The sequence below is a fragment of the Peromyscus eremicus genome, chromosome 1 (genome assembly GCF_949786415.1).
Source record: "Peromyscus eremicus chromosome 1, PerEre_H2_v1, whole genome shotgun sequence".
Taxonomy (NCBI): Eukaryota; Metazoa; Chordata; class Mammalia; order Rodentia; family Cricetidae; genus Peromyscus; species Peromyscus eremicus.
In genome coordinates this window covers 140,446,944-140,471,898 of record NC_081416.1, presented here as the reverse complement: position 1 = coordinate 140,471,898, position 24,955 = coordinate 140,446,944, and the positions used below count along the sequence as shown (strand labels likewise).

Sequence of the window (24,955 nt, the reverse complement as noted above, 5' to 3'; positions counted from 1 at the left end):
CCAAAATAATATAAGGTACTGCCATTGTTTTTGGTTGCATACCCTAACTAAAATTAGATGGGTGGATAGTAAATATGTTGTTTGAATATGGGGAGAACAGCTTACTCCATGCACTGATACAGACACATCCCATCACTGTACAGACACACTCCATGCACTACAAAGACACACCTCAGGCACTATACAGGCACCCTCCATGTACTAATACAGGCACACTCTATGGACTGATACAGGCACCCTCCATGAACTAATACAGGCACACTCTATGCACTGATACAGGCACACTCCATTCACGATAGTACATTTTGAATGAGCTCTGTATCTTTAAGTTCCATTCTATTTCCTTTGAAAGATTGATAAAACAATTCTAAGATTTTTTCTGTATATTTCCATAATCTTGTACAAAAATTTATATGTATAATGTTTGTAGTCACATTATTTATAATAGAGCAACTTATCTGTTGCTCAATATGGACATTGTCACGACAGTTTGGGGAGCTAAATTTATTGACATACATGACTAATCTCGCTGCTCAGGAGGCTAAGGAAAGATGATTGGTGTTTCATAGGTACCCTACACATTTTAATGACACTGCCTCAAAATAAAATATAAAATTTGGGGAATGTAGCTCAGTGTTGAGTACTAATCTCTCTAGTGTGCACAGGTTGAAACCCCAACACCATAAAAAAAAATAAATGTTCTGTACTGAGGAAGGAAGGGGGCAGGGAAAAAGGGAGGAAGGAAAGAAATGCTCTTTATTAAGAAAAACAAAAACAAGCTGTAGTGAACTGAAGTTTAAAATTGTCAGGAAGTAGTGATACCAACCTACCACAGTGATTAACTGGGGAATTAGAGTAGTCTCCATTAGGAAGCTTCAAACATAGACTGGAAGAAAATTAGAAAGAAAATCTGGATAATGGCTTTTTTTTTTTTTGGTTTTTCGAGACAGGGTTTCTCTGTGTAGCTTTGCGCCTCTCCTGGAACTCACTTGGTAACCCAGGCTGGCCTCGAACTCACAGAGATCCGCCTGGCTCTGCCTCCCGAGTGCTGGGATTAAAGGCGTGCGCCACCACCGCCCGGCTCAATAATGGCATTTTTAAAACGTCCCTAACTTGTGGAGGTAGCGCGACCCTGCCATCCTCATCCCTCACGAGGATCACCTCAGTCCAGAAGTTAGAGGCCTTCCTGGGCAACAAATTTTGTCTCAAAATGAAAAGCCAAAAGGCATCTAAAAAGTCTGCCACAGTGCATCTAGGAAGATGTTTACCAGGAGCTCATAATGGCAGAGCTGATGTATGAGAACAGCAGCCAAACTATCATTCAGAATGACCTAGGTTCCATCTCCAGCCGCCCTCTGAGAGGTCGAGGGGGAGGAGTCATCTGGGAGAATGTCCATAGTAATAAAAATGACAAGCTAAGCTAACAAGGCACAATATTATATCTAAGAAATTATTAGATATATCACGATAAACACCCCTGGTTCAAGAGTCTTCTCAGAATATTCCAGTGCCCTTTTCTCTATACCACAGAAACTTCTAAAAACCAGGCCTTGGACACAATCTCGATATTGGGCAAGACTGTGTAGGAAGGAAGAGGCCCGGTCCAGAGGAGGGAGCACGGGGAACTAGGCTAGTGACACTGAGCTTTCTCCTTAAGGGCTCAAGATTGTTCTTTAATACAAATCCTATGTCTCTCCCTCTGTGCTTTCTGCGTCCCTCTGTGCCCTTCTGTGTCCCCTCCATGCTCTCTGTATCTCCCCATGGCCTTTGTATTTATTCTATGCCCTGTGTCCTTTCACGTCCTCTGTGTCCCTCCATGTTCTCTATGTCTCTTCTACACCCTCAGGATTTTTGGCCTTGCAGCCACTGAGGTAGTGAAATACCTTGTTCATGTGAATGGAGCCATGTATCACGTATAGCTTCTTCTGACCCTTCTCCTGTTTCCACATCTACCTGGCAAGTTCTGACTTATCAGCTTGTGAGTACTGAAACACAGCTGGGGTCTTTGCATCTCAAATGACATTTCATTTCATTTTCTCCTGATAACTACAATTGGAACCCAGGGTTTGACGCATGAACTTTACTAACAAACCTTTGCTACCCTCAGGCCTTAAAACTAACTTTGGAAACTTCATGGCAGAGACAGCCAGATGAGCGAGACTGCTGGGAAATTCATTATTTGGGTGGAGTGGGGGAAAGCCATTCCTCCCACTCCACCCGAGGCTGGACCCGGAGGGAAGGAGAGAGCTCTCCTTATGCTCTCCGTATCACACATGTCTGCTCTGCTTTTTCCTACATACGTTCCACTCCCCTCATCTTTTTACCTTTAATAGAGATTGGAATGTCTCAAGCCATGTATGATGGCATACACGTGTAATTCCAGCACTTGGGAGGTAGAAACAAGAGGATCAAGAATTCAAGGCCGTTAGCTACATAGAAAATTTGGGATCAGCTTGGATTAACCGAAACCCTATCAAAGAAAACTGAGAATGTGTGTGTGTGTGTGTGTGTGTGTGTGTGTGTGTGTGTGTATTATATATGTATGTGTATTATATGTGCATTATGTATGTATATGTATAGTTTGAGTATATTTGTGTGTGAATATATACAGAGAGGAGACAGAGGTTTGGGGTGTCTCTATGTTGCCCAGACAGGCCCTATACTTCTGGACTCAAGCAGTCCTCCTATTTCTGCCTCTGCCTCCTGAGAAGTGGGATGCTGTTGGATGGTCTGTATGTCAAGTGTGTTGCTGATTGGTCAATAAATAAATCACTGATTGGCCAGTGGCTAGGCAAGAAGTGTAGGTGGGACAAGGAGGAGAATAAAGCTGGGAAGTGGAAGGCTGAGTCAGAGAGACACTGCCAGCCGCCACGATGACAAGCAGCATGTGAAGATCCCGGTAAGCCACGAGCCACGAGCCACGTGGCAAGGTATGGATTTATAGAAATGGATTAATGTAAGCTGTAAGAACAGTTAGCAAGAAGCCTGCCACGGCCATATAGTTTGTAAGCAATATAAGTCTCTATGTTTGCTTGGTCTGGTCTGAGCGGCTGTGGGACTGGTAGGTGAGAGAGATTTGTCCTGACTGTGGGCCAGGCAGGAAAACTCTAGCTACAGTGGGACAGGCCAGGACTCTCACTGGATTTTCCCCTTTGATTCAGTTTTCTCTGCAACTGTTTAATCCAGTATTTTTCACTGCTACAACCTACCTTCCTAAGTCCTCAGTATTTTTCTTTCTAAGTCTGTACACACACATGCTCTCAGCTTCCCATTCCCCTTTGCTGTATCACTCATGCCTCTGGTGTTCATGGGCAGATGCTCTGGGAAAGCAAAAGCACCCCACCTGTGCTTCTCAGAAGGACTTTAGATCCGAACAGGGTGTAGGAGCCACAAAGACCCCACATACAATAACACCAGGTGACAGCCATGTCTTTGCAGATGAATAGCTCCTGGACGGTGCCCAAAGAGAATGAGCAGAGGAAGAATGCTTCCTCCAGGAGCAGAAGGGGAGCCACAAAATGAGGAGAGTGGGTGCCAGGAGGCAGTGGGCTCCTTGTACAAGAAAGAGACAACACATGGGGTCAGAAAGAGATGGGGGCTTGTGAAGCATGTTTAGTTTACAGAGCCCAGAAAAGGTTATGAGGAGTTCACAGAGGACTTTGAACAGAAGAGGAACTTTGTCTAATACACATATTCTGAAAGATCACCCTCTGGGCTGAGAGCAGGGTTCAGTGGTAGAGAGAGTATCCGCCTAAATTGGTCTGAATTCTGCCACTACAGGAAATTGAAATAAAATGTCATAAGTGATAAATAAGTCACCCTTGCTACTGTGTAGGCAACAGAACACAGTGAGGATGTGGAAGGGGGGCACTGAAAGCAGAAAGAGGAAGACTGTTTTAAAGTCTCAGGAAAAGCCAGGCATGGTGGCACACGTAGACAATCTTAAGACTCAGGAGGCTGAGACAGGAGGATGCGAGGAGTTCAAGCAAGTCTGAACCACATAGTGGGTTCCAGGTCAGCCTGAGGCCTATGAGACCTTGTCAAAAACACCAACACACACTGCAGGAGGAAGACAGTAGCTACGTGGGCTGGGGTGAAGCAGTGTTTTTGGAGCCTGCATCCTAGTGTAGGCTGAAAGAGGAGATGAGCAGCTAGTCTTCGGTCTCTGTGAACTTGTCTCTGTTTCATTTCCTCTAGTTTTTTCCCAGGGCCTTCTCCAGTTTTTGGTTGTTTTTAGCTTAACAGACTGCAGTGAGGATTTGAACTAATTTTTATGTATTTATTCAACTTATCAAAGAGGGTTTATGTATTCGTAGTGTTAAAGGGCCTCTTAAACATAACTTATTCAGAATTTGCAAGAAGGTGAGCTAGCTGATGCTTGGAGGTTTCTTTCCCTCAATGGCCAGGAGCCACATTGCTTCTCAGTGTCTCACTTCAACAGGCAGACATTAAAGAGATCTCATAGCTGCATTTTTTTTTTCCAAGAGGGTTTCTCCATGTAGTTTTGGTGCCTGTTCTGGATCTTGCTCTGTAGATCAGGCTGGCCTCGAACTCACAGAGATTCACCTGGCTTTGCCTCCCAAGTGCTGGGATTAAAGGCATGCGCCACCGCCACCCGATTTATAGCTACGTTTTTAAGAAATGTGCAGCCAGGCGGTGGTCATGCATGCCTTTAATCCCTGTACTCAGGAGGCAGAGACAGGTGGATCTCAGCCTGGTCTACAGAATGAGATCCAGAACAGACTCCAAAAGCTACACTGAGAAACCGTCTCGAAAAACTAAAAACCAAAACAAAAACAAAAACAAAAATGTGCAGAAGCTGATTATTTACAGGTGTGGCATGAAATTTTTCATATTCAAGGCCAGTCTAGGCTACCCAGAACCTGTATCAAAATGAATGAATTTTTTAAAAAGGTTCAGAAGGCAATTTGAAGAGACACCCACTGGCAGTAACTGAACAACTGGAGCGATATGTGTTAATTACCACAGTGAATAGATTGTGTCAGTGAGAACACTCTGGACAGAACCAAAATTTTAAAACTGATGACCGTGGGAAGATGATGATGCAGCCTAGTGTTCTGCAGACCAGTGAGCAAAGAGAAATAATACAGTGTTTACAAAATGATAATTTTTTAAAAGCCCACGAAAAGTAGATTTAGTTCAGTGTGCTGACAGTGGGGATAGTTGTCGAGATGACTCACAGGATCCAGAGGGGTAATGCTTACAGACCTGCAGACAAGAGGATCAGCCAATGTGCCACCCATCACAACAGCAATGATGTAAAGTCATGCATCATGGCCAGTGTCTTCCAGCAAGGAGTTCCTAGAGAGGCCTGCTGTCCTGTCTCCCTCTGGCATGGCTGTGTCAGAGCTGGGCCAGGTGGCTAGATGGGCATGTGTGGGGCTGGTGGAGCAGACCTGCTGAGCCAACTTAGATGAGGTACAGAGGATGGTTAAAAAAAAAAAAAAAAGGGCAGGGGGCGGAGTGAACGGGAAGGAGCATGCTTTCTCCATGTCATTTGGTTTCTCAGGGTGTTCATTTAATGAACCTAGAACAAGCCAGCCATTTCCATGTAGTCTGTAATTAAAAGAAACAATAACATGTTATTTCAAAGAGAACTGTGTAAGAAGTTTACTTCATTAAGCCAATTAGACCAGCTCCTCCCTGGGAAGGCCCCATGAAGAGACTTATGTAGATGTGGAAGGTGTGAAATCTATTAAGGCAATATTAAGTAGATTGATAAGAAAATCTTCAAACTAGACTTTCACATTTACCCTCCACGCCTGCTGACTTTAAGCTCCCCCACCATCACAAAAGCATCCTTGGTAAAAAAATAAATAATAAAACATAAAACATAAAACATAAAATATAAAACATAAAACATAAATAGATAGATAGATAGATAGATAGATAGATAGATAGATAGATAGATAGATAGATAGATAGATAGATAAAGCAAAGGACAAGAGGCTGGGCCAAGAAAGCCCAGCCAGCACTTGGGATTCCATCTTAGGACACAAAACTTGCCCGTAACAGTTAGAATGCAAGAATAGCATCACCATGACCAGAGTTCCAACAGTTTAAGTGGCCTTGGTCCTCATATTAGGTCTCTGCTCCTTGCCATCATATCTCAGAATCACATCATCCAATTTATTCCTAAAGTGCAGGACACTGAGGAATTTTCAGGAGAGTAATCACATGAAGAATGGACAGTTAAGGATTATCCTATGTAAATATTTTCATGTTGAGCAACAGAACATTATCATGCCCAGAAACACCTGCTGTCCACTCATGCCCTCCTTCCAGGTCCATTCCACAGACGGCCACTATTCTTTTCCTAACCTAGAACTGAAACAAAACAGAATCAAACATCCTGAATTTTTCCCCTAGGGTTTCAACCTAACATTCTGAGATTTACCCATGTTTGTGAGTATATCTTTTAAAACTGCTAAATAGTATATACATAGAAACATGCAAAGACACACACACACACACACACACACACACACACACACACGTTCTGTGTTGGCTGCAGTGTGAGACCAGAGGAAGAACAGACACTGGCTTCCCTGACACATTTATTTTCCCGTTCACTGAGTTCCCATTCACACTGAAAGTGCACTGCTCTCTGGATTCTAGGCATGATGTGAAAAGCTGCAGTTAACAAGCCTATTCTTATCAGTTTTACTTTTTGAGATAACAGTCTTACTATGTAGCCCAGGCTTGCCTGGAATTCACTATGTAGCATAGGCTAGCCTCAAACTCATGATCACCATCCACTCTCAACGTCCTCAGTGCTGGGATTATAGGCATGTATTCCCATGGAGTCACTCACATATTGCCTTGGTACTATGTTTCCCAAGTCCTGAGGTTTTAGGCTTGTGACACCAAACCTGACTAACTTTTATATATATTAAATCATCTTTGTTTTGTCATTAAAATTGGTTTTTACTTATGTATGATATTATTCTTATTCTTATGACAATGATGACGATGACACCAAGACAGAGACTCAATGTAACTCTGGCTGACGATGACCTTGAACTCTTGATATTTCTGCCTCTACCTCCCAAGAGCTGGGATTAAAAGTGAGTGTCACCACTTGCCTGTCTTCATTTTCGAGAGGTATTTTATACTGGCTATAGAATTGTTGATTGACTTTGTTTGTTTGTTTGTTTTGAGACAGAGTTTCTCTGTGTAGCCCTGGCAGTCCCGAAACTTGCCCTGTAGACCAGGCTGGCCTCCAGCTCAGAGATCTGCCTGCCTCTGCCTCCCAAGTGCTGGGATTAAAGGCACCACTAATCACCCAGTGATTGACAAGGGGTATTTCTATCACCACTTTAAACATATCACTCCTTTCTCTTCTAGAAACTGCTCCCCCCCTTTTTTTTTTCAGTGAAAAGTAGCTGGATCTCTAGCCTTCACCCCCATTCAGTGGGTCTGTTTTTCCTGTCTGCTTTCTAGGGTTTTTTCCCTTATTTTTTTACTTTCAGTAGTTGAACTTAAATGAGTCTACTTGTGTTTTCTTTTATCCATCCTGCCCAGAGTTTTCTGAGCTTCTTGAGAGTTTAGGGAAGCTTATGCTTTTACCATGTGCTCCTGATTCCCTTCTAAGGCATGTATTTGTACTCTCCTGCTCACTCTACCCCCTCACACACATACATTAGACCATGGAATATTGTCTTACAAATGTTTTTTCTCTCTGATATTCAGATTGAATAATTCACATGCATACACACACATATACATACATGTATACATTTTTTGGCTTGCTTGTTTTTTGTGCTTTTATTTTTTTATTTTTTTCTGATGGGAACAGGACACAGGGCCTCTATGCATCCTACACAAATGCTCTCCTGCTCAGTTATGTACCCAGTCCTGATAATATATATCCATCTCTTTGTTTACTGATAGTCTCTCATCATTTTTAATCTCCTGTTCAACCCACCCAAGTAACATTTTTATTTACTGCATAATTCTCTTCAGCTTTAAAAATCTCCATTTGCATTTTTCATAGTTTCTATTTTCTTGCAGATATACTTTATTTTAAATTCACTGAGACCGTAGTTTTCTTTACATTTTAATATGCTTATAGTAGTTACTTAAAAATCCCCTGTCCTCTACATTTTAAACTTGAGTCATATAGGTTGACAACTTCCCCCTCCTATTCCTTCTCCTTCTCCTCTTTCTTCTTTTTTTCCTCTTCCTTCTTTGCTCTTTCTCTCCTTCTTCTGCTACCACACCTGGTTACAGAGGTTGGGTTCCAGTGTTTTGTCGTGTTTGGTTATGTCTTAACAGTACTTACCAGGCTTTGTAGTGTCATATCATACTTTACTTGACATTGGTATGCAGAACCATCTTCTCTCTTTCTTTGAGACCTGTGTTACACTCTGCATGCACAGTTACTAAACTGTGGTTAGGACTGACTTGTTTTAGACTGGGTCTAGAATAGCCCCTCCTCTGATGAAGCTAGCTCTGCTTTTTGTCCATGCCCTACCTGGGATCTCTTTAGATTACTCAGGATGCTCAACCAGGGATTGAAAGCTGCAACAGGTGAGTAAGAGGTACTGCATCTGTGGCACTCAGACCATTTCCAAGTCCCTGGAGTTTGTGTTTCCAGAGCAGCTTTGCAGAACCACGTCTCGCACAGTATCCACCTACGTGTGCTTGCTTACTTTGTAGCCAAAGACTTAGGGAGATGCTATGCAGAATTCTGAAGCTTCTTTGTGCAAGTTCTCTGTGCTTTCAGATTCTCTTGAAAGAGAGAATTTCAGAATACAGCTGCTTAAACAACTCTGAACTTCAAGCAAAGCCTCTCTTAGAGGCAACCATGCTCCAAACGACCGGCTTCCAATACCTCCAGCTACAGTTTGAAACAGCCTTCGGGTAGCAAACTGAGGCAGTCTGTTCTCGCTTCATCCATCCCTCCTCTGCCCAGAGTCTGAAGGTAATTCCTGTATATCTTTTCCCCTTTTCATAATTATCTACGATAGCGAGGCTGGCTAATCTGAAGAGAAGGCTTTCTCTGTCCTCACTGCAAAGACTTTCCTCCCCTAATTCGTTCATCACTAAAGAGCAAATTTTCTATCTGTTTTGCATATCAAACAAGTCATTATTTATCCAAACGTGAATTCAGTGACTCTATAAGATAACATTGGATTGTTGGGAGGGGCTTCTAAGGACCAATCCCAGGACTTTGTACAGAGAAAGCACACACTCTACCAATGAGCTATATCCTCAGCCCATGTTCCTTCTTCCTCCTTGACTCTTATCCTTCTACACCCTGATCATAGCAAGCATTTACTCAACAAACCATTTAATTAACCTGCTGCTTCTTATTAGCTAAGTTTGTGTCCCTGAAGTCCTCACCCTTAGTATCTCAGAATGTGACCTTATTTGGAAGTAGGTGTCTTGAAAATGAGTTTGGGTTACTTTTGCCGTGATAAAACACCATTCCCAAAAACAATTTGGGGAGGAAAGGCTTTATCCATCACTGAGGGAAGTCAGGACAGGCACTCACGGCAAGATCAGAAGGCAAGAACTGAAGCAGAGGCCATGGAGGAGTGATGTTTACCAGCTTACACCTCATGACCACCTGCCCAGGGGTGGCATGACCTAACATGGGATGGTCCCACCACATAAACTATTAATCAAGAAAATGTCCCCCAGACCAATCTAGTGGAAGCATTTTCTCAGCGGAGGTTCTGTCTCCCAAAATGATTCTATCTTGTGTCAAGTTGACAAAAAACACCAGCCTGAACACTGACGAGATCCTGAATAGAAAGAATAACGTGGGAAGGATCATCATATCGGATTTCAAGTTATTCTACAGAGCAATACTAAACTGGCACAAAAGCAGACAACTATATCAAAGGGACAGGATAGAGGACCTGTATATAAATTTATAAAGCTATAGCCACCAATCCTCAGTAAATGGTGCAAAGAAAACTGGATATTCATATGCAGAAGGATGAAACCAGATCCTTATCTTTAAAAAAAATCAGCTCTGCCATGCCAAGCAAGATGGACCCACTGGCATAAGGGGGTAGGTAACTAGCTATTTTCTGATTGGATGTCTGTTACACGGGAGGGATTCAAGTCTGGTACTTGTCATAATGAAATGCCATAGTGAAACTCATTATTATGTATAAAGATATGCTAATGCAAACACTAAAAAAAAAAATCAACTCTGAATGGACCAAAGATCTTAATGGAAGACCAAGAACTAAAACTGATAGAGGAAAAGCAGGGGAAATACTTTAAGAGATAAGCATAGGCAATGACTTTCTAAATAGGCCTCCTGGCATTTAAGAAACAAGGTCAATGATAGACAAACTGTACCTCATGAAATTAAAAAGTCTCTGTAGGGGAAAAGAAATAGTTAATGTCCAGTGGAGCGACAGTGTTCAGAGTGGGGAAAAAAATCCTTGCTAGCTGTACATCTCACATCTAGATTATGCAAATCACTTGTTGTCTGGGGACCCTGCAAGTCCCCACTGGCAGGGAAACAATCCACTCGAGGTGAAGAATGAAACTCAAGTCAGCACCAATTTTGTAGGCACTGTGTCAAAACTCCCAGAGTCTGACCGCACGGTTTATTCTTCTTACACATTTAAGCAGAGTAAAACTTCAGAAAGAGGTTTCCATGTGACGATGATCACAACACAGCTTTAGGCATAGCTACATAGAAACTCCCCAGCAAAGTAGCAAAGCACCGATGACCTTTACAATGAGTTCTACTGACTGATAAGCAGTGCTCGGGGCAAGGTCTGAGGAGGAAGGATTTGTAATTAGCATAAGGATAGATTCTATCCATGGAGTATACAAAATACATTGGACCTCTTTCATAAAGAACGATCCACTCACTGAGAGACAAAACTGGGGATTAGGGCCTAAACAATGCTCAGGATATTGAGGGACTCAGGAGGGCTGGCTTCACAGAGTAGTAAAAAGATCACTAGGTTGTTAGACAACATCTACTCCAGCCTTCCAGGTGACCAGGAGTCAGTCATTTCCTTCCTTTGAAGAAAACAGGCCTGCTGTTTAACAAGCCCGGTTCCTCCCAGGCTTTCTGTGAGCTCTGACTTCTACAGTTTTAAAAGCTAAACAAGAAATCAAATAACCCAATAAATAAATGAGTTAATGAAATGAGCAGAAATGTCTCAACAGATGAAATAAAAACGGCCTATAGACATATGAACAATTTTCAACCCAACTAGCCAACAGAGAAATGCAAATCAAAACTATATCAAAATGCCTTCTCACCCCAGTCAGAATGACAGCCATTAAGGTGAAAAAAAAAAATGTAACCAATACTGGCAAGGATGTGGACAAAAGGGAACATTTACTCACTTGTGGAAATGTAAATTAGTCTGGTCACCATGGAAACCAGTATGGAGGTTTTTCAACAAACTATAGATAGATCTACCCTACAACGAAGCTATACCACTCTTAGGTATTTTCTTAAAGTTTCAAGTCAGGAGCAGAGAGATTATGTGTCCATCAGTGTTTACTAGTGTTTGCTACTATTCACAATAACTGTGCTATGAAACCAAACAACAGAGAAATGGGTAAAGAAAAAAATGGCTTATAAGAGAAGCTTTCAGCCATAAAGAAGGAAGACATTATGTCATTTGCAGCAAAATGGGTGCAACTGGAGACCATTACGTTAAGTGAATCATGCCAGTCTCAGAAAGACAAACATTCAGTGCTTTCTCTTGTGATTCTTACATGTTGTATAGATACATAAAATAAAGTCTGTATGTAGGAAAGTCAAAGTGAAGCTTCTAGGGAAAGAAAGGGAAGTTAGGAAGGGGCAGGGTGTCAGTAGCAAGCAATATATGCTTTATGAAAACACCGTTGTACCATGCAAGTGAGCATGAACAATGGTAAATTTTAAAATTACAAACTGAGATGGCATACATGTTCGTGATGCTTTTCATTTTAAAGAAAGTTGAATGTGGTAGAGGATTCTTGTAATCTACCGACATGGGATGCACAGGCAGAAACTGTGCTGAGTTGTTCCAGGCCAACCCTTTCTTAGAAAGGGGGAGGGGGAAGAGCAATGGCTCCACAGTTAAGTGTTTGCTGCTCACAAAGAGGACGACGGAATTCAGTTCCCAGAAACTGTATCAGGCAGCTCACAGCTGCCAGTAACTCCAGCTCCAGGGGATCTGATTCTCTCTTCTAGTTTCCAAGGCTATTTCCACACATGTATACATATCTGTAGCTAGAGTTTTCCTGCCTGTCCCACAGTCAGGACAAATCTCTCTCACCTGCCAGTCCCACAGCCGCTCAGACCTGATCAAGTAAACACAGAGACTTATATTGCTTACAACTGTATGGCCATGGCAGGCTTCTTGCTAACTGTTCTTACAGCTTAAATTAATCCATTTCTATAAATCTATACCTTGCCACGTGGCTCGTGGCTTACTGGCATCTTTACATGCTGTTTTTCATCATGGCGGCTGGCAGTGTCTCTCTCTCAGCCTTCCACTTCTCAGCTTTATTCTCCTCCTTGTCCCGCCTATACTTCCTGCCTGGCCACTGGCCAGTGATTTATTTATTGACCAATCAGCAACACACTTGACATACAGACCATCCCACAGCACATATCCATACACAGACACACAGAAACACATAGGCACACACACTGTCACACACACAGAGACAGACATACACACACGTACCACACATATAAATAAAAAATAAATATTTAAAAACTCACATTTCAATAACAAATACATCTGAAATGCAGAGTAATGATTTTTTTACTTTCCTCTTGAAATGGTCAGTTTCCACCGGGCGGTGGTGGCGCATGCCTTTAATCCCAGCACTCAGGAGGCAGAGGCAGGCGGATCTTTGTGAGTTCGAGGTCAGTCTGGTCTACAGAGTGAGATCCAGGAAAGGCGCAAAGCTACACAGAGAAACCCTGTCTCAAAAAACAAACAAACAAAACAACAACAAAAAAAATGGTCAGTTTCCTAATGTCATAACCTTTTATTTCTTTCCTCTTTTTTTCTTTTTTAAAATTTATTCTTTAAGATCCAGAGATGTTCCTCAGGGAGATATTCTTTCCTCTTTTACTTGGAACCACATTTAATGTAACTTTATTAAATGTAACTTTACACAATATTTATAAAATATAAATATATATTTAAGTGATAACTAATGAAATCTATCAGCTTTATTTAGATGTCACCATTCACCCATATGTTTGTGTTTTGTAAATTTGTCATATATAGATTCCTGGAACAGCACCCCAGTTCTTATAATTAAATACAGAACAGCTCTATCACAAGCATGCTTTAAAGTAAGTATCTTTTTATAACCGCAGACGGGTCCATCCTACCCATCTCCATAATCACTGGCAATCAGCATGTTACTCTAATCTTTATTATTTGTTGTCTCAAGAATGAAATATTAATGAGATTACACAACGGGTTGCCTCTAGAGATGGGTTTTCTTCACTCAGTATCCTTCTCTTGAGACTCATCCAAGCCGTGTGCATCAATAGCTTGATTTTATAGCTGGCTAGTTAATTCCATGGCGTGCATACACTAGGATTTGCTGTCCATTAGCCCGTTGGAGGTATTTGATCTGTTTCTAGTTTCTGACTACCATGAATAGAATATTATGCTTTATGTGTGTAAGTTTTCATTAATCTAGGATAAGTGCCCAAGAGTGCAGTGGTTCTATTCTACAGTAAGCACACTTTACAGGTCATGAGAAATGATCACATATGAATAACAATATTCTTCTTAGTATTGCTAGCAATATCTGTGATCTCTAAAACAGTAATGCCCTGCATGTAGGCTTTTGTTTTCATCCAAGTTGGGTTTCAAGATTCTTTTCATGTTGCCAGGCAGTGGTGGCTCACGCCTTTAATCTCAGCACTTGGGAGGCAGCGGCAGGCAGATCTTTAGTTTTTGTCAATGAACTATAACGTTGCTTTCCTGTTTCTAAATGATTGTTGCTCATTTACCCTTATTTGTCCTTTGTCTGCAGAGCTTTGCTTCCCTGGCTCCCTAGTTTGTGGATGAAGCATCATCATCTCAACCTCCGGAGTCCCATTCTGGTTCCCTTCAGTCTTTTCGAATATCCTGATGTATTCTACTGGTTTTGTTTCTCTGGGGATTTTGGAAGGTTTTTCCATGTAATTTGTTTGAGACCCGGTTTCCAACCCTATTCTCTTTTCTCTTCTTTTCTTTCTTTCTTCATTCCTTTCTTTTTTACTTGTTTTGAGTGTTTTTTGTTTGTTTGGTTGGTTGGTTTTTTTTGTTTTTCGAGACAGGGTTTCTCTGTGTAGTTTTGCACCTTTCTTGGAACTCGCTTTGTAGATCAAGCTGGCCTCGAACTCACAGAGATCCGCCTGCCTCTGCCTCCCGAGTGCTGGGATTGTTTTGAGTGTTTAAAGATAGGATCTCATAGTATAAGTCTTGAACTTGCTACAAATTGCCAATTAGCTTGCTGGTTCTTCTATGTCCATTTAGTGCAGGGATTTCAGGCATGTACCACCATGCCTTCTCCTGCCCTCCAACTTGAAGTCCTCCTGCTGCTGCCTCTCAAGTGCAGAGCTTATGGGTCTGTGACCTCTGTTCCTCACAGAAACGGTTCCTGAGGAATAGCAGTTGAAGGATGAGCTTCTTGAACTGTTTGGGGAGTTTCTACATTCACTCCCTAATCTATCAGAGGCGAAGATAGTAAGGCAGTGTTTCTCAAACTGTGGGTCTCAGTCCCTTTTTGAGTGGAGGCGGGGCTGAGTGACCCTTTCACAGGGTTTGCCTAAGACCATTGGAAAACACAAACACATTCACATTATGATTCGTAACAGTAGCAAAATTATAGTTATGAGGTAACAACAAAAATAATTTTATGGTTGGGGTTTCCAAACATGAGGAACTGTATTAAAGGGTCACAGGGTTACAAAGGTTGAGAACCACCATGCTAAGGACTCCATCACCAATTATACAATAAGCATTGCTAGTTCATGTCATGAACTGTTTGCAGAGATAGAAAAACTATCTGCCCTGATACCAACTACTTATAAGAGGCAAGGAACTTAGTGACCCAGACACTTCCAAACATTTCTCCTGCTCCTCATTTGTTCCTTTTCTTGTCAGCATTGCTGACAAGGAGGAAAATCCCTCTTGCACGAGTTTCTTCTAGGCTGTCAGGTGTTCTTGAGAACCTGGTGACTTGACTGCAGTGCAGGGTCATGCTCACGGCAGATACAGAGCAGAAGTGACTGCACCTGGCAGCTCACGACAATCACCCAAGACGTCTTTAAGAAACACGGCATTTGTGCCAGCAGGCTTGTGTGACTAATTGCTCTAGTAGTGAGCCTCAAAAGGGAATAGGGCAACAGTCGAAGCTCATTGGGTAACACTAATATGAAGCTGGTTTGGAGAGAAGCTACCTGTAATTCTCCAGCTAGGATACTGGCGATGCCTTTTCAGGATGCTGCAACTCAGTGGCCTCATTATTTTCCCAGCTGCCCCAGAATAGCACAGGCCTACTTTCTCAAATTTTGAACTTTCTCAAGGGACCGATTGGGAAAAAACAAAAAAACAAACCTGTGTGTATAAAAAGATCTTTGCTAACTTAACTCTATAATACATGGTCATCTTTCCCTATCCGTGGGATACTAGTTTTAGGATCTGTCCACCTTTATGCAGATACCAAAGCCATAGATGCTCAAATCCCTCATATTCGAAATTGTCTAGTAGTTACTTATAATCTATGCACACTCCCATATGCTAAATCATCCTTAGATTTTTTTCTAATACCCAATATAGTTGAAATGCTGTATAAATAGCTAGACTATATTGTTCAGAGAATAATAGCAAAGAAAAATACCTGTACATGTTCAATGCAAATGCACTTTCCCCCAAATAATTTCTAGCTGTGATTAGTTGAATCCTTGAATGCAAAAAAATCTGTCGACAGGGACAGGCTGGTATACTTCCAAACCAAATTGAAATTTACTGCCTTTCCTGATCCCGCTGTGCTTAGATTCCATCCTATATCTATTAAAAGGAAAAACCAGGTCCTCTTGTCCTATCCTTCTGTCTTGGGGAATCCATGGCTCCTGTATGACTGCAGCAAACACAGAGATGGCCCCTGTCTGTTACAAAGGAAGCCTTGAACGCTGACAGCTCTGCCCTTTCTTACTCTTTCTTGCACATAGACTGGCTAACTGTCCTCCTTGACTTTGCCCTTCCTGTCCACTTCTGTTCCTGTGGCCTTGCCCTGTGGGAATGTAACAACCAGCGCTAACCCGATGGCACTGTGTTATTGCCTGGTCAGAAATAAACTGCTCTATCCCAGCCATTAGAGACACTTCCCCCAGAGTGCTCAGCCCTGTGTAACCATTTATACATAATTCCCCGTGTGATGGCTAAAGAAACTTAATACAGTACCTCAAGAGCCATTGGCCCTTGCCCTGGTGAGATCCTAGTGGCCTGCAGGAGAGAGAATAGCATAATGGCCATCCTGCTGTGAGCTACTTAACCCTTTGTGTTTTGCTTTTGTGAACTCCCTTATTTCTACAGGGCTGGGATGGAGTGACCTTTCCTAGCTGTGTAACGGGAAAGAGAAACAATGGGGGAGTAAAACAATTGTCCTGCCTGGCTGTGGATTCCGTAGATAATTGTAATGTGCACCTTTGATATCCACTTTTACAAACTCTTCCTTTAAGTCCCTTCTGCACAGCATGTTTGGCTCTAAGGATGCTGTCCTTCTGCTAGCAGTAAAAATAAATTCATTTAATCTAATTTGAATTGATTCTAAGTCTTTGGTCTTCCCCAGTGGATTCCAACACCACAATAGCCCCCAACCAGCCACATCAGCGGATGGCAGCTCCATTTTCAGCTGTTTGGTCATTTGCAGGTCTTCCCTTTATGTCCTAACTAATAGTAAATCCTCTGGCTCTAAGCAGCCCCCTTTCCCCTCTACATAACCACTTGCCTAAGCCACTGTTCCCTCTGTGCACTGCAGTGGCGTCTTATATATACTGCCTCCCGTGCTTCTACTCTGGCCCTCGAGTCACACAGCAAACGGAAAATTTGAAAACCTAAGTCCAATTCCATGATTCCTCAGAGCTCAACACCTACACCAGGACTCCCTTTGCATTCAGTATAAAAGTCAAAATTCTCACTAGGATTTGTACGCCTAGGTAACCTCATGTTTCTGTTCCCTCACTTAGCTCTAGATGTGCAGGTCTCTATGCTGAACCTAGACTCTTGTGGCCCCCTAAACTTGATGTCTGCATGGCTCATAGCCTCAGGCCTATATTCAGGGTTGTTAGACAGCCTCCTGACTTACATCCGCAGAGGTAGTATCTGTACACTCACCTGTCCTGTGCTCTGTGCCCCAGCATGGCCATGTCATTTTTGCAGGGATCACTACACTGGGATACGGTTGTGTCCCCCCAGTACTCTCACTGACTCTAGCACAGGCTGAGTGTTAGGGAAGGACAGCGGGCTTCTGAATGAATGACAGGCAGAGCCCTACCTGTTTAGAGCTTACTTCCAGAGCTGTCGTGCTTTGGGGCTTTTGTGGAGACCGGTCATTCTCTTCTGCTGGCATTTGGACACATCTTGCCTCATCCAGGTTTAATCCCCTGTTGACCCCCCCCCCCCACACCTCTTCTTTCCCCCTACACGGTCCCACCTATGACTCTTGGGAGGTTCTCAGGATTTCCTGTTGGTTGCCTTCTCTTTCTATTAGGATGTCTGTGGCCACAAGTGTGTTTGTTGACCTGGACATTTTTTCTTTTCCCTTCTGCCGCCTACAACAATGCAGGGAGACAATGCCAGTGTTGAAAAGAGGCTTGCCGAACAAGATGGTTCCAGTGATCTGCCCAGGCCCCAGCAGTCTGGTGTCATTAAAAGTTCAGCCATATGGGTGCAGTAGGCTGGAATCTAAGTATTAGTCTAGTGGGCTACATCTAAACTCAAAAGTCCTACAAAACCCAGGATCCTTTGTGTGTGTGTGTGTGTGTGTGTGTGTGTGTGTGTGTGTGTGTGTGTGTGTAGAACTTATGAGAGATGAGATGAGCTAAGCCCAACTGGAAATACTGAACTTGGATTGGTGAAGAGCATGGGAGAGAAGATTCCAGACTGGTAGGGCAGTATGACTCACAGAATCTTGGAATGTTAGCATGGAATGTAGACAGGAGGGACACGGTCTGTTCTGAGAAGGGTAAGGAGACCTCTCACCCCGGGGTGGGCAGGGGCTAGAAGGGACAGAGTCAAACCAGCTGGTGCCAGTTCCCCCAGGGCCTCAAGGGACCTTTGTCTGAAGAGTTAGCATTTGACTTTGAAAGCAACGGGGGATTCCTAGGAGTTCCAGGGTAAGGACATGGGATGAAGTGCTCAAGTAACTGCTTTGACAGTGTGAATTGGGTGAAGCAAGGTCTTTGGGAGGTGGTAAACCATCCTGAAGGCTTTGGGGGCAGTCCTGGAATATCTGTAGAGACAAGAGACAGCCAAGGAATGGGGGGAACAGGCAGGCCTTGAAATACCACTGAGTTAGATGATGATGTTGAAAATAAAGCCATAGGATTAAGGACTGGAAACCAGATAAAGGTGTCTGCTCACTCATTTGCTGCCAATCCTTAGCTTAGAATGCTACTGGTCTACTGTAAGAGGTCTTTTTGGGAAATGCAGACACTTTAGCCCAACGTTTTTCTGATCTTTTCTTTTCACCCTTAAAGTTGAACCTCTTACCGGAAGTGGGGGTGGGAGTATTTGATGGCAGAGATTTTTTTTTTTTTGGGGGGGGTATCTGTTGCTTTATTTTCCTTATGCTGGATTCTAGTGAATAGTGTGGGTTATGGCAAGGATGAGACCCTCCTACAGCTGAGGAGGATGTAAATCAGGGGGCACAAAGTGGGGATCTTCCAAAGAGAGGGATAGGAGAAGATTTGAGTAAAGCCAGGGCAGTGAAGGGTCAGCAGATATTCAGAGGAAGCACCCAAGGCCAGCAAATGCTGAGGTAGATGATACAATGGATCAATGCAGGGAGAGAAAGGAGGGGCTAGGCTGTCACAGGAAGAGGTTAAGGGCCTCAAATCTGGACACAGAGTGCCCCAAAGTTATTTTTCATTTAGTCCCCCAGCCATGCCCCTCCCCCCTCCCTTCAGACCACAGTTATCCATATTTCTCATCTCCGTATCTGCAAAGAGCCACATAGAGTGGAAGCTGTAGTTCCTTACTTCACGTTTAGGGTACTTCCCAACTCCTCTCAAAGTCAACTCCAATCTCCCAGTATTCACATACACAAACTCCTCTCTTCCATCAGTAGGAAAGGAGTCCTTTGCTCACATTTTCTCAGCTACCCACCAGCCTCCCTCACTGCTCAGTCTCTTTCTAATTCTCTAGATCAAAGCACACACCTCAGAGTTGCCCTAGGGGATCTCAGACCTTGTCCACCAGGCAGGGAAACAATGACTCAAATGACTCTCTTCCTCTGTACATTATAATCTTCCCGTCTTCGAAGAAAAAAAGAAAATGATCCTTACTTGGGGAGTAAAGAAAGCTGATGGTGTTTCTAGAAAAAGAAAATGTTTGATTCACCAAAAAAATTATATCCGAAAGTAGGTGCGGGCTGGATAGTAGGGTAGGGAATTTTGTAAAAGAGCAGAAATAGTGACTTCATGGAGAGTTTTTAGGCGCCAATGCTCTCTTCAAAATAGAATTTGAAAACTGGAAAATTGGTATGCCTGGGACTCCTCTGGAGTTTAACTCCAAGTCCCAGACTCGAGGAGGTGCCTAAACCAGCTCTCCAGACACAATTTCCTGGTCCCGAATCAAGTCTGCCTACTCCAAGGCAGAGCGCGCGCGAGGAGGGGATGGGGCATCCTGTCTCTCAATCCAGAAGTCTCCCTCTCCTCTCAGCCTCAGAGTGCGTTAGCAAAACCTCTGGGACTGAACTGATGCTTCAAGGGAAACGAAAGTAAAGCTTTCTAAAGTTTCCAGCGCGGGCTCTTTTTGTTTCCCGCTATCCGCCCAATCTGAATCTGGGCGCTGAGCTAGGGCGGGGCGCAGGAGCCACCTCGGCGGAAACCGCCCCAGGCCGCCCGGGTGGCGGGAGGGGACTGCGAGGGCCAGAGTACCGGGCCCGCCCGCTCCCTCCCGCCCGGCTGGGACTGCAGACCTCGAAGCCTGGACGGGGCGCGCGGGCTGGGCGGGGCGCGGCACGCTGACCGTGGTCTCTGTGCGTCCCGCAGGAGGGGAGCCCGCGCCGCCGCGCCCGGGCGGCGGGCGATGATCACCTAGGAGGCTGGCGCGAGCGGCAGAGGAGCCGGGCGCGGCGACACGCGGCCATGGAGCGGGAGCCCGCGGCGGCCGAGGAGCACGCACCCCCGAGACGGCGGCGGCGTTCTCGACGAAGGCGCTGGGAGGACAGGACGCGCACGGTGCGCTCCAACTTGCTGCCGCCCCTGGGCACAGAGGACCCGGCGGCCGGAGCCCCCAAGGGGGGGCGGCTGCTAATACGCGGCTGCACCCAGCACCTGGCCGACAACCGCCTCAAGACCACCAAGTACACGCTGCTGTCCTTCTTGCCCAAGAACCTCTTCGAGCAGTTCCACCGCCTGGCCAACGTGTACTTCGTCTTCATCGCTCTGCTCAACTTTGTGCCAGCGGTGAACGCCTTCCAGCCGGGCCTGGCACTGGCGCCTGTTCTCTTCATCCTGGCGGTCACAGCCATCAAGGACCTGTGGGAGGACTATAGCCGCCACCGCTCGGACCACGAAATCAACCACCTGGGCTGCCTTGTCTTCAGCAGGTGAGCCTCACCGGTCCACTTGGGGTCAAGCGCCTCCGGGGAAGTTGGTGCTGTGTGTAATGTGCACGAGGCCAGGGTGGCCCCAAGGAGCAGCCGGAGCCCTGTGAAGTCCTTCAATCTCAAAGGTGCCTCAGCGCCCTAGATGCAGGGGCCACGTGGTGGGCCCTGTCCCAAACTGGCACTCCAACTTAGTTTCTAAGCCAGAACAAACCCATGGTTGGCATCTGGCAGCACCTGGGCAGCCTCATCCCCAAGTGTTCCTACCTTATGCCTAGACGTGATCATTTGAAGTTCTGGCCACCATGGCATTTAACATACACGAATAATAGCTCGGTCTTAGATAAGAGTTGTCTTGGGAAGAAAAGTTCTGATACACCCGGCACAGATCAGACTGAAGGGCAAGGGCACAAACAACAGTCCATCCACTTATGTGAACTGTGATCCGGCCACAAACTGGGTACCATTTCTTAGTCTCCTGGCTCCCTGAAACTGCCCCTCCGGCTCCCCTCCCTCCTCTCTCTTTTCCTTTCTTGTCTACCTCCTCTCCTTCTCCCCAGTGTTTCTGAGATAGGTTTCTATGTAGCCCCGCCTTTTGCTGAGCTGGTGATGATCTTCCTACCTCAGTACTGGGCTTAACAGCCATGAGCCACCACACTGGTCAGTCTTCTTTCGCTGTGTATCCCTGGCTGTCCTGGAACTCTGTAGATCAGGCTGGCCTCTAACTCAGAGAGCCCCCTGCCTCTGCCTCCTCAGTGCTGGGATTAAAAGCATGTGCCGCCACCACCAGGCTGTGGCCGGTTATCTTAATAAGAATTTTGTTTCCAGATGAAAAGAGGCCTTGGGGAACTGAGATGCTTCCAGGCTGGTGACAGAGAGTTACCTTCCAATGGAAGTCTCCTATTTTTCTGCTCTCAGAACCCTAAGGCTGGGATAGAAGCCAGGGTTTCCTGGTGCTCCTTCACCCTTTATCCCCCACCTGGAGGTAGATCATCTTGGAACATTCTGCTCAGCAGCTGGACAACCCTGAGGAACATGAGGTCATAGCCTCCTCCTAAAGCTTAGTTCATCATTTTCCTCTGGATCACCTTGTTGGACATGACCTCCTAGTTGGTTGACATTCTTTATGCTCCTCTACTATCATGCCTGAAGGCACCCTAAGAAGCCCCTGCCTTTCAGTTGCAAATTGTGTCCCACACATATGGGTGATATTGTTGAACCTGTCTTTTGGGATAACTTAGAAGACAGGGGATCAGCTGGGCGGTGGTGGCGCATGCCTTTAATCCCAGCACTCGGGAGGCAGAGGCAGGTGGATCTCTGTGAGTTCAAGACCAGCCTGGTCTACAGAGTGAGTTCCAGGAAAGGCGCAAAGCTACACAGAGAAACCTTGTCTGGGGAAAAAAAAAAAAGAAGACAGGGAATCTTTTTCTCTACACTTGAGTTTTGATTTTTGGTTTTGATAAGGTTCTTGCTGTGTTTCATAGGCTGACTTGAATCTTTTGACTGCCTGGGCAGTGGTTGAGGCTCAGAGAATTTAAGTAACTTGCAGCTACTGCAGAGTGGTGCTGGGGTGCAAACAGGTTTCTCATATTTCTATGCTTGTGCTTCTCAAACTTTTTATAAGAACCACTGGGGAGTTTGTTAAAGTATCAGATATCAAATGTGTTAGACTCAGCAGGTCTGGGAAGAGGCCCAGGAATGAGTGTGAAATAGCAAAAAGGTGACTCTTACGTGATGGCCCACATTTGAGTAACACCCCTGGAGAGGTGCTCATTGGCCAGTTACCAGACATGGTTTCGTGGGTGGCAAGGGCTGTGGAATTTCCTGAGTCCTGCTCACCAGAAGCTTTAGCAAGGGAGTGTGGAATCCTTTATACAAAAGCTCTCAGTGTCTCCAGCGCCAGGCAACCATGTGTCTGTCCTCTCCACATAGGAGTCGGGACTCTAGCAAGTCTCTGAGTCTGTGTGCATGAACTTCCCACTTCCACCCAGCCTTTATCATGCCAGTAGCTTCCTTTTCAGAAATACTTAAGCTTTAGGAAGTAGTTTATCTTTAGTTGACAAAGTGCTGCCCATTTGTCATTTGGACCTCGAAAGCAGCCCTGTCTGATGGACGGAAAAAAAAAAACTGAGGCAGTAATCTGACACTGCAAAACACAGCCACCTAAGTTTTAGGGTTCCAGTTTGTTCCTGAGTGTCTAGTACAGCCTCCAGAGAGGCCTAAGATGTTCCCAGTACTCCCTGTCTCTCTAAGTTAAATTCTTGAATAGTTTCCCTTGGAATGAATAGCCCTTCCACAGGGAAGGCCTCTGGGTAGTTAGTGGGTTTGAGAAAGATGATAGTTGTGTGTGGGGGTCTCACCCCGTCTGTCACCTCCCTCTCTGACCTTGTCATCATCCCAGTGTAGCCATTGCCACTTTTTTTTTTTTTAATCAATTCCCAACTATGAGGAGGGCAGTTAACCTTATGCCTCACTTGGCTACCTTGTTATGGGAAGACAGGTCAAATTCTTCCATTCTCAGAAGCCTGGGATTGGTGTTATCAGGCCCTTGAGGTGAAAGGAGAGGCTGAAGCTGTGTTCCATCCAGGGCTGCTGTTAAGCCCCCAAGAAAGGCCCAAGGCTGGGCTCCCGGCCCTGGTTTATACAGTGGTTGCCAGGAGACACCTCTTAGAGAAGGCAGATAAGAGTCTGGGGTTGCTCAGCACTCAGGAGGCAGAGGCAGGCAGATTGATGTTGAGTTCAAGGCCAGCCTGGTCTACAGGGCTAGTTCTAGGACAGCCAAGGCTACACAAAGGAACCCTGTCTCAACACACACACACACACACACACACACACACACACACACACACACGCGCGCGCGCGCGCGCGCGCGCGCGCGTGCTAGCGCGCGCACACACAAAGAGTTTAGGGTTGCCATGTAAGGACCAAAGGGATGTGACCAGAGAGGTGCAGTGAGGGTGGGTGCTGAAGGTCAGGCATGGTGGAGATGGGGTACGTATGCTGGCCAGGACATAGAGAGGTCAGGAATGAGTTATAAGGCATATGGGGTGAGGATGGACATGGGCTTTGGCTCGTGGGTCACTGCACTGGGAGAGGCCAGGAAGAGACCTGTCAGGTCAGTCTGGCTAGAGCCTTTGTGAGCATAGAAAATCACAGGTTACTGTGAAATGTGGCAGTCTGGCCTGCCTTGTGCCTATTCCAGGTGCCGTTGCTTCAGTTATAGTACAAAGGGAGGTATTTATTCAATCAGAGTAGCTTTGCTTGTTTGTTTGTTTGAGATGGACAGTCTCAGTCTGGTGCCTAGACTGGCCATGACTCCTGGCCTCAAGTCACCAAGTAGCTGAGTTCAAAGCATGAGGGACCCTGTCCTCAAAGGTGAAATAATGATGTGTGACTCTTTATATGGCCTTTTGGGGTTTGCTTCCCAGTCACAGGCTCTTGAGTTCTTTGCTCTGAGGATCCTCTGTGGCGCTTGTCGTGAGTACAGCTTCCAGGCAAAGCATTTGAAGCAGCCATAATCTGCCTATGTTCCGAATACCTTTTATCCTCCAGTGGATTGCAGACTCTATTTAGGAAGGTCCCCTGAGCCACACTCAGTAGCTGGAGAAATATCTGTCTCTAGGCCAGAGGTTGAGAGTCCTGAGCTGGATAGCACCATCGTTAAGAGTGTGTTCTGGTAGGAGTCCAGGACAAGGGTCCCAGCACTGTACAGCTGATGGTAACCTTCAGTAGGAAGTATACAGAGGGGGTTATGTGGGTGCCAGTAACTATGCGTGAAGCAGTCCCTTATGTGAAGTGAGGAGTTATTTGCCCCAAACCCTCACACGTTCTCCTGGGTACTTTAAATCAACTCCAGGTGATTTGATACCTATTATTGGAAATACTGTTCTTTTGTATTGTTTAGGCAACAAGGACAAGAAAGGGATACACAGACACATTTACTTTTAGTTCAGTGTTGGTTGAGGCCTTGGGTGTAGAATCTGCAGGTGTGGGGGGCCTGGGTGTGTTGAAGTGAGATGTGGTAAAGCAGCAGAAGGACGTACCCTTTCACTACTGTCTGGAAGGTGCTCAGTGTTAGTTTATTAAAAAGGGGCAGATGGAGAGAGAGACCACAGTCAGAAAGAGAGAGAGGCTTTGTCTGACCTTAGGTAGGACCATGCTTATT

General features: G+C 45.0%; 1 protein-coding gene across 2 annotated transcripts in view; it reads left to right on the top strand.

Moving 5' to 3' along the window:
* Window positions 1–18,149: 18,149 nt before the first annotated feature.
* Atp10a (ATPase phospholipid transporting 10A (putative)) overlaps window positions 18,150–24,955 on the top strand; it is a 184,875-nt gene continuing 178,069 nt past the window's right edge. The window contains exons 1-2 of one of the 2 annotated variants that reach the window (XM_059273636.1): window positions 18,150–18,204; window positions 20,234–20,793. In XM_059273636.1, coding sequence (XP_059129619.1) covers window positions 20,330–20,793 — 464 coding nt within the window. In that variant the 5' untranslated portion in view covers window positions 18,150–18,204; window positions 20,234–20,329. Of the gene's footprint in view, window positions 18,356–20,233; window positions 20,794–24,955 lie in introns of both variants that reach the window. The other variant, XM_059273628.1, reaches the window with a different exon arrangement.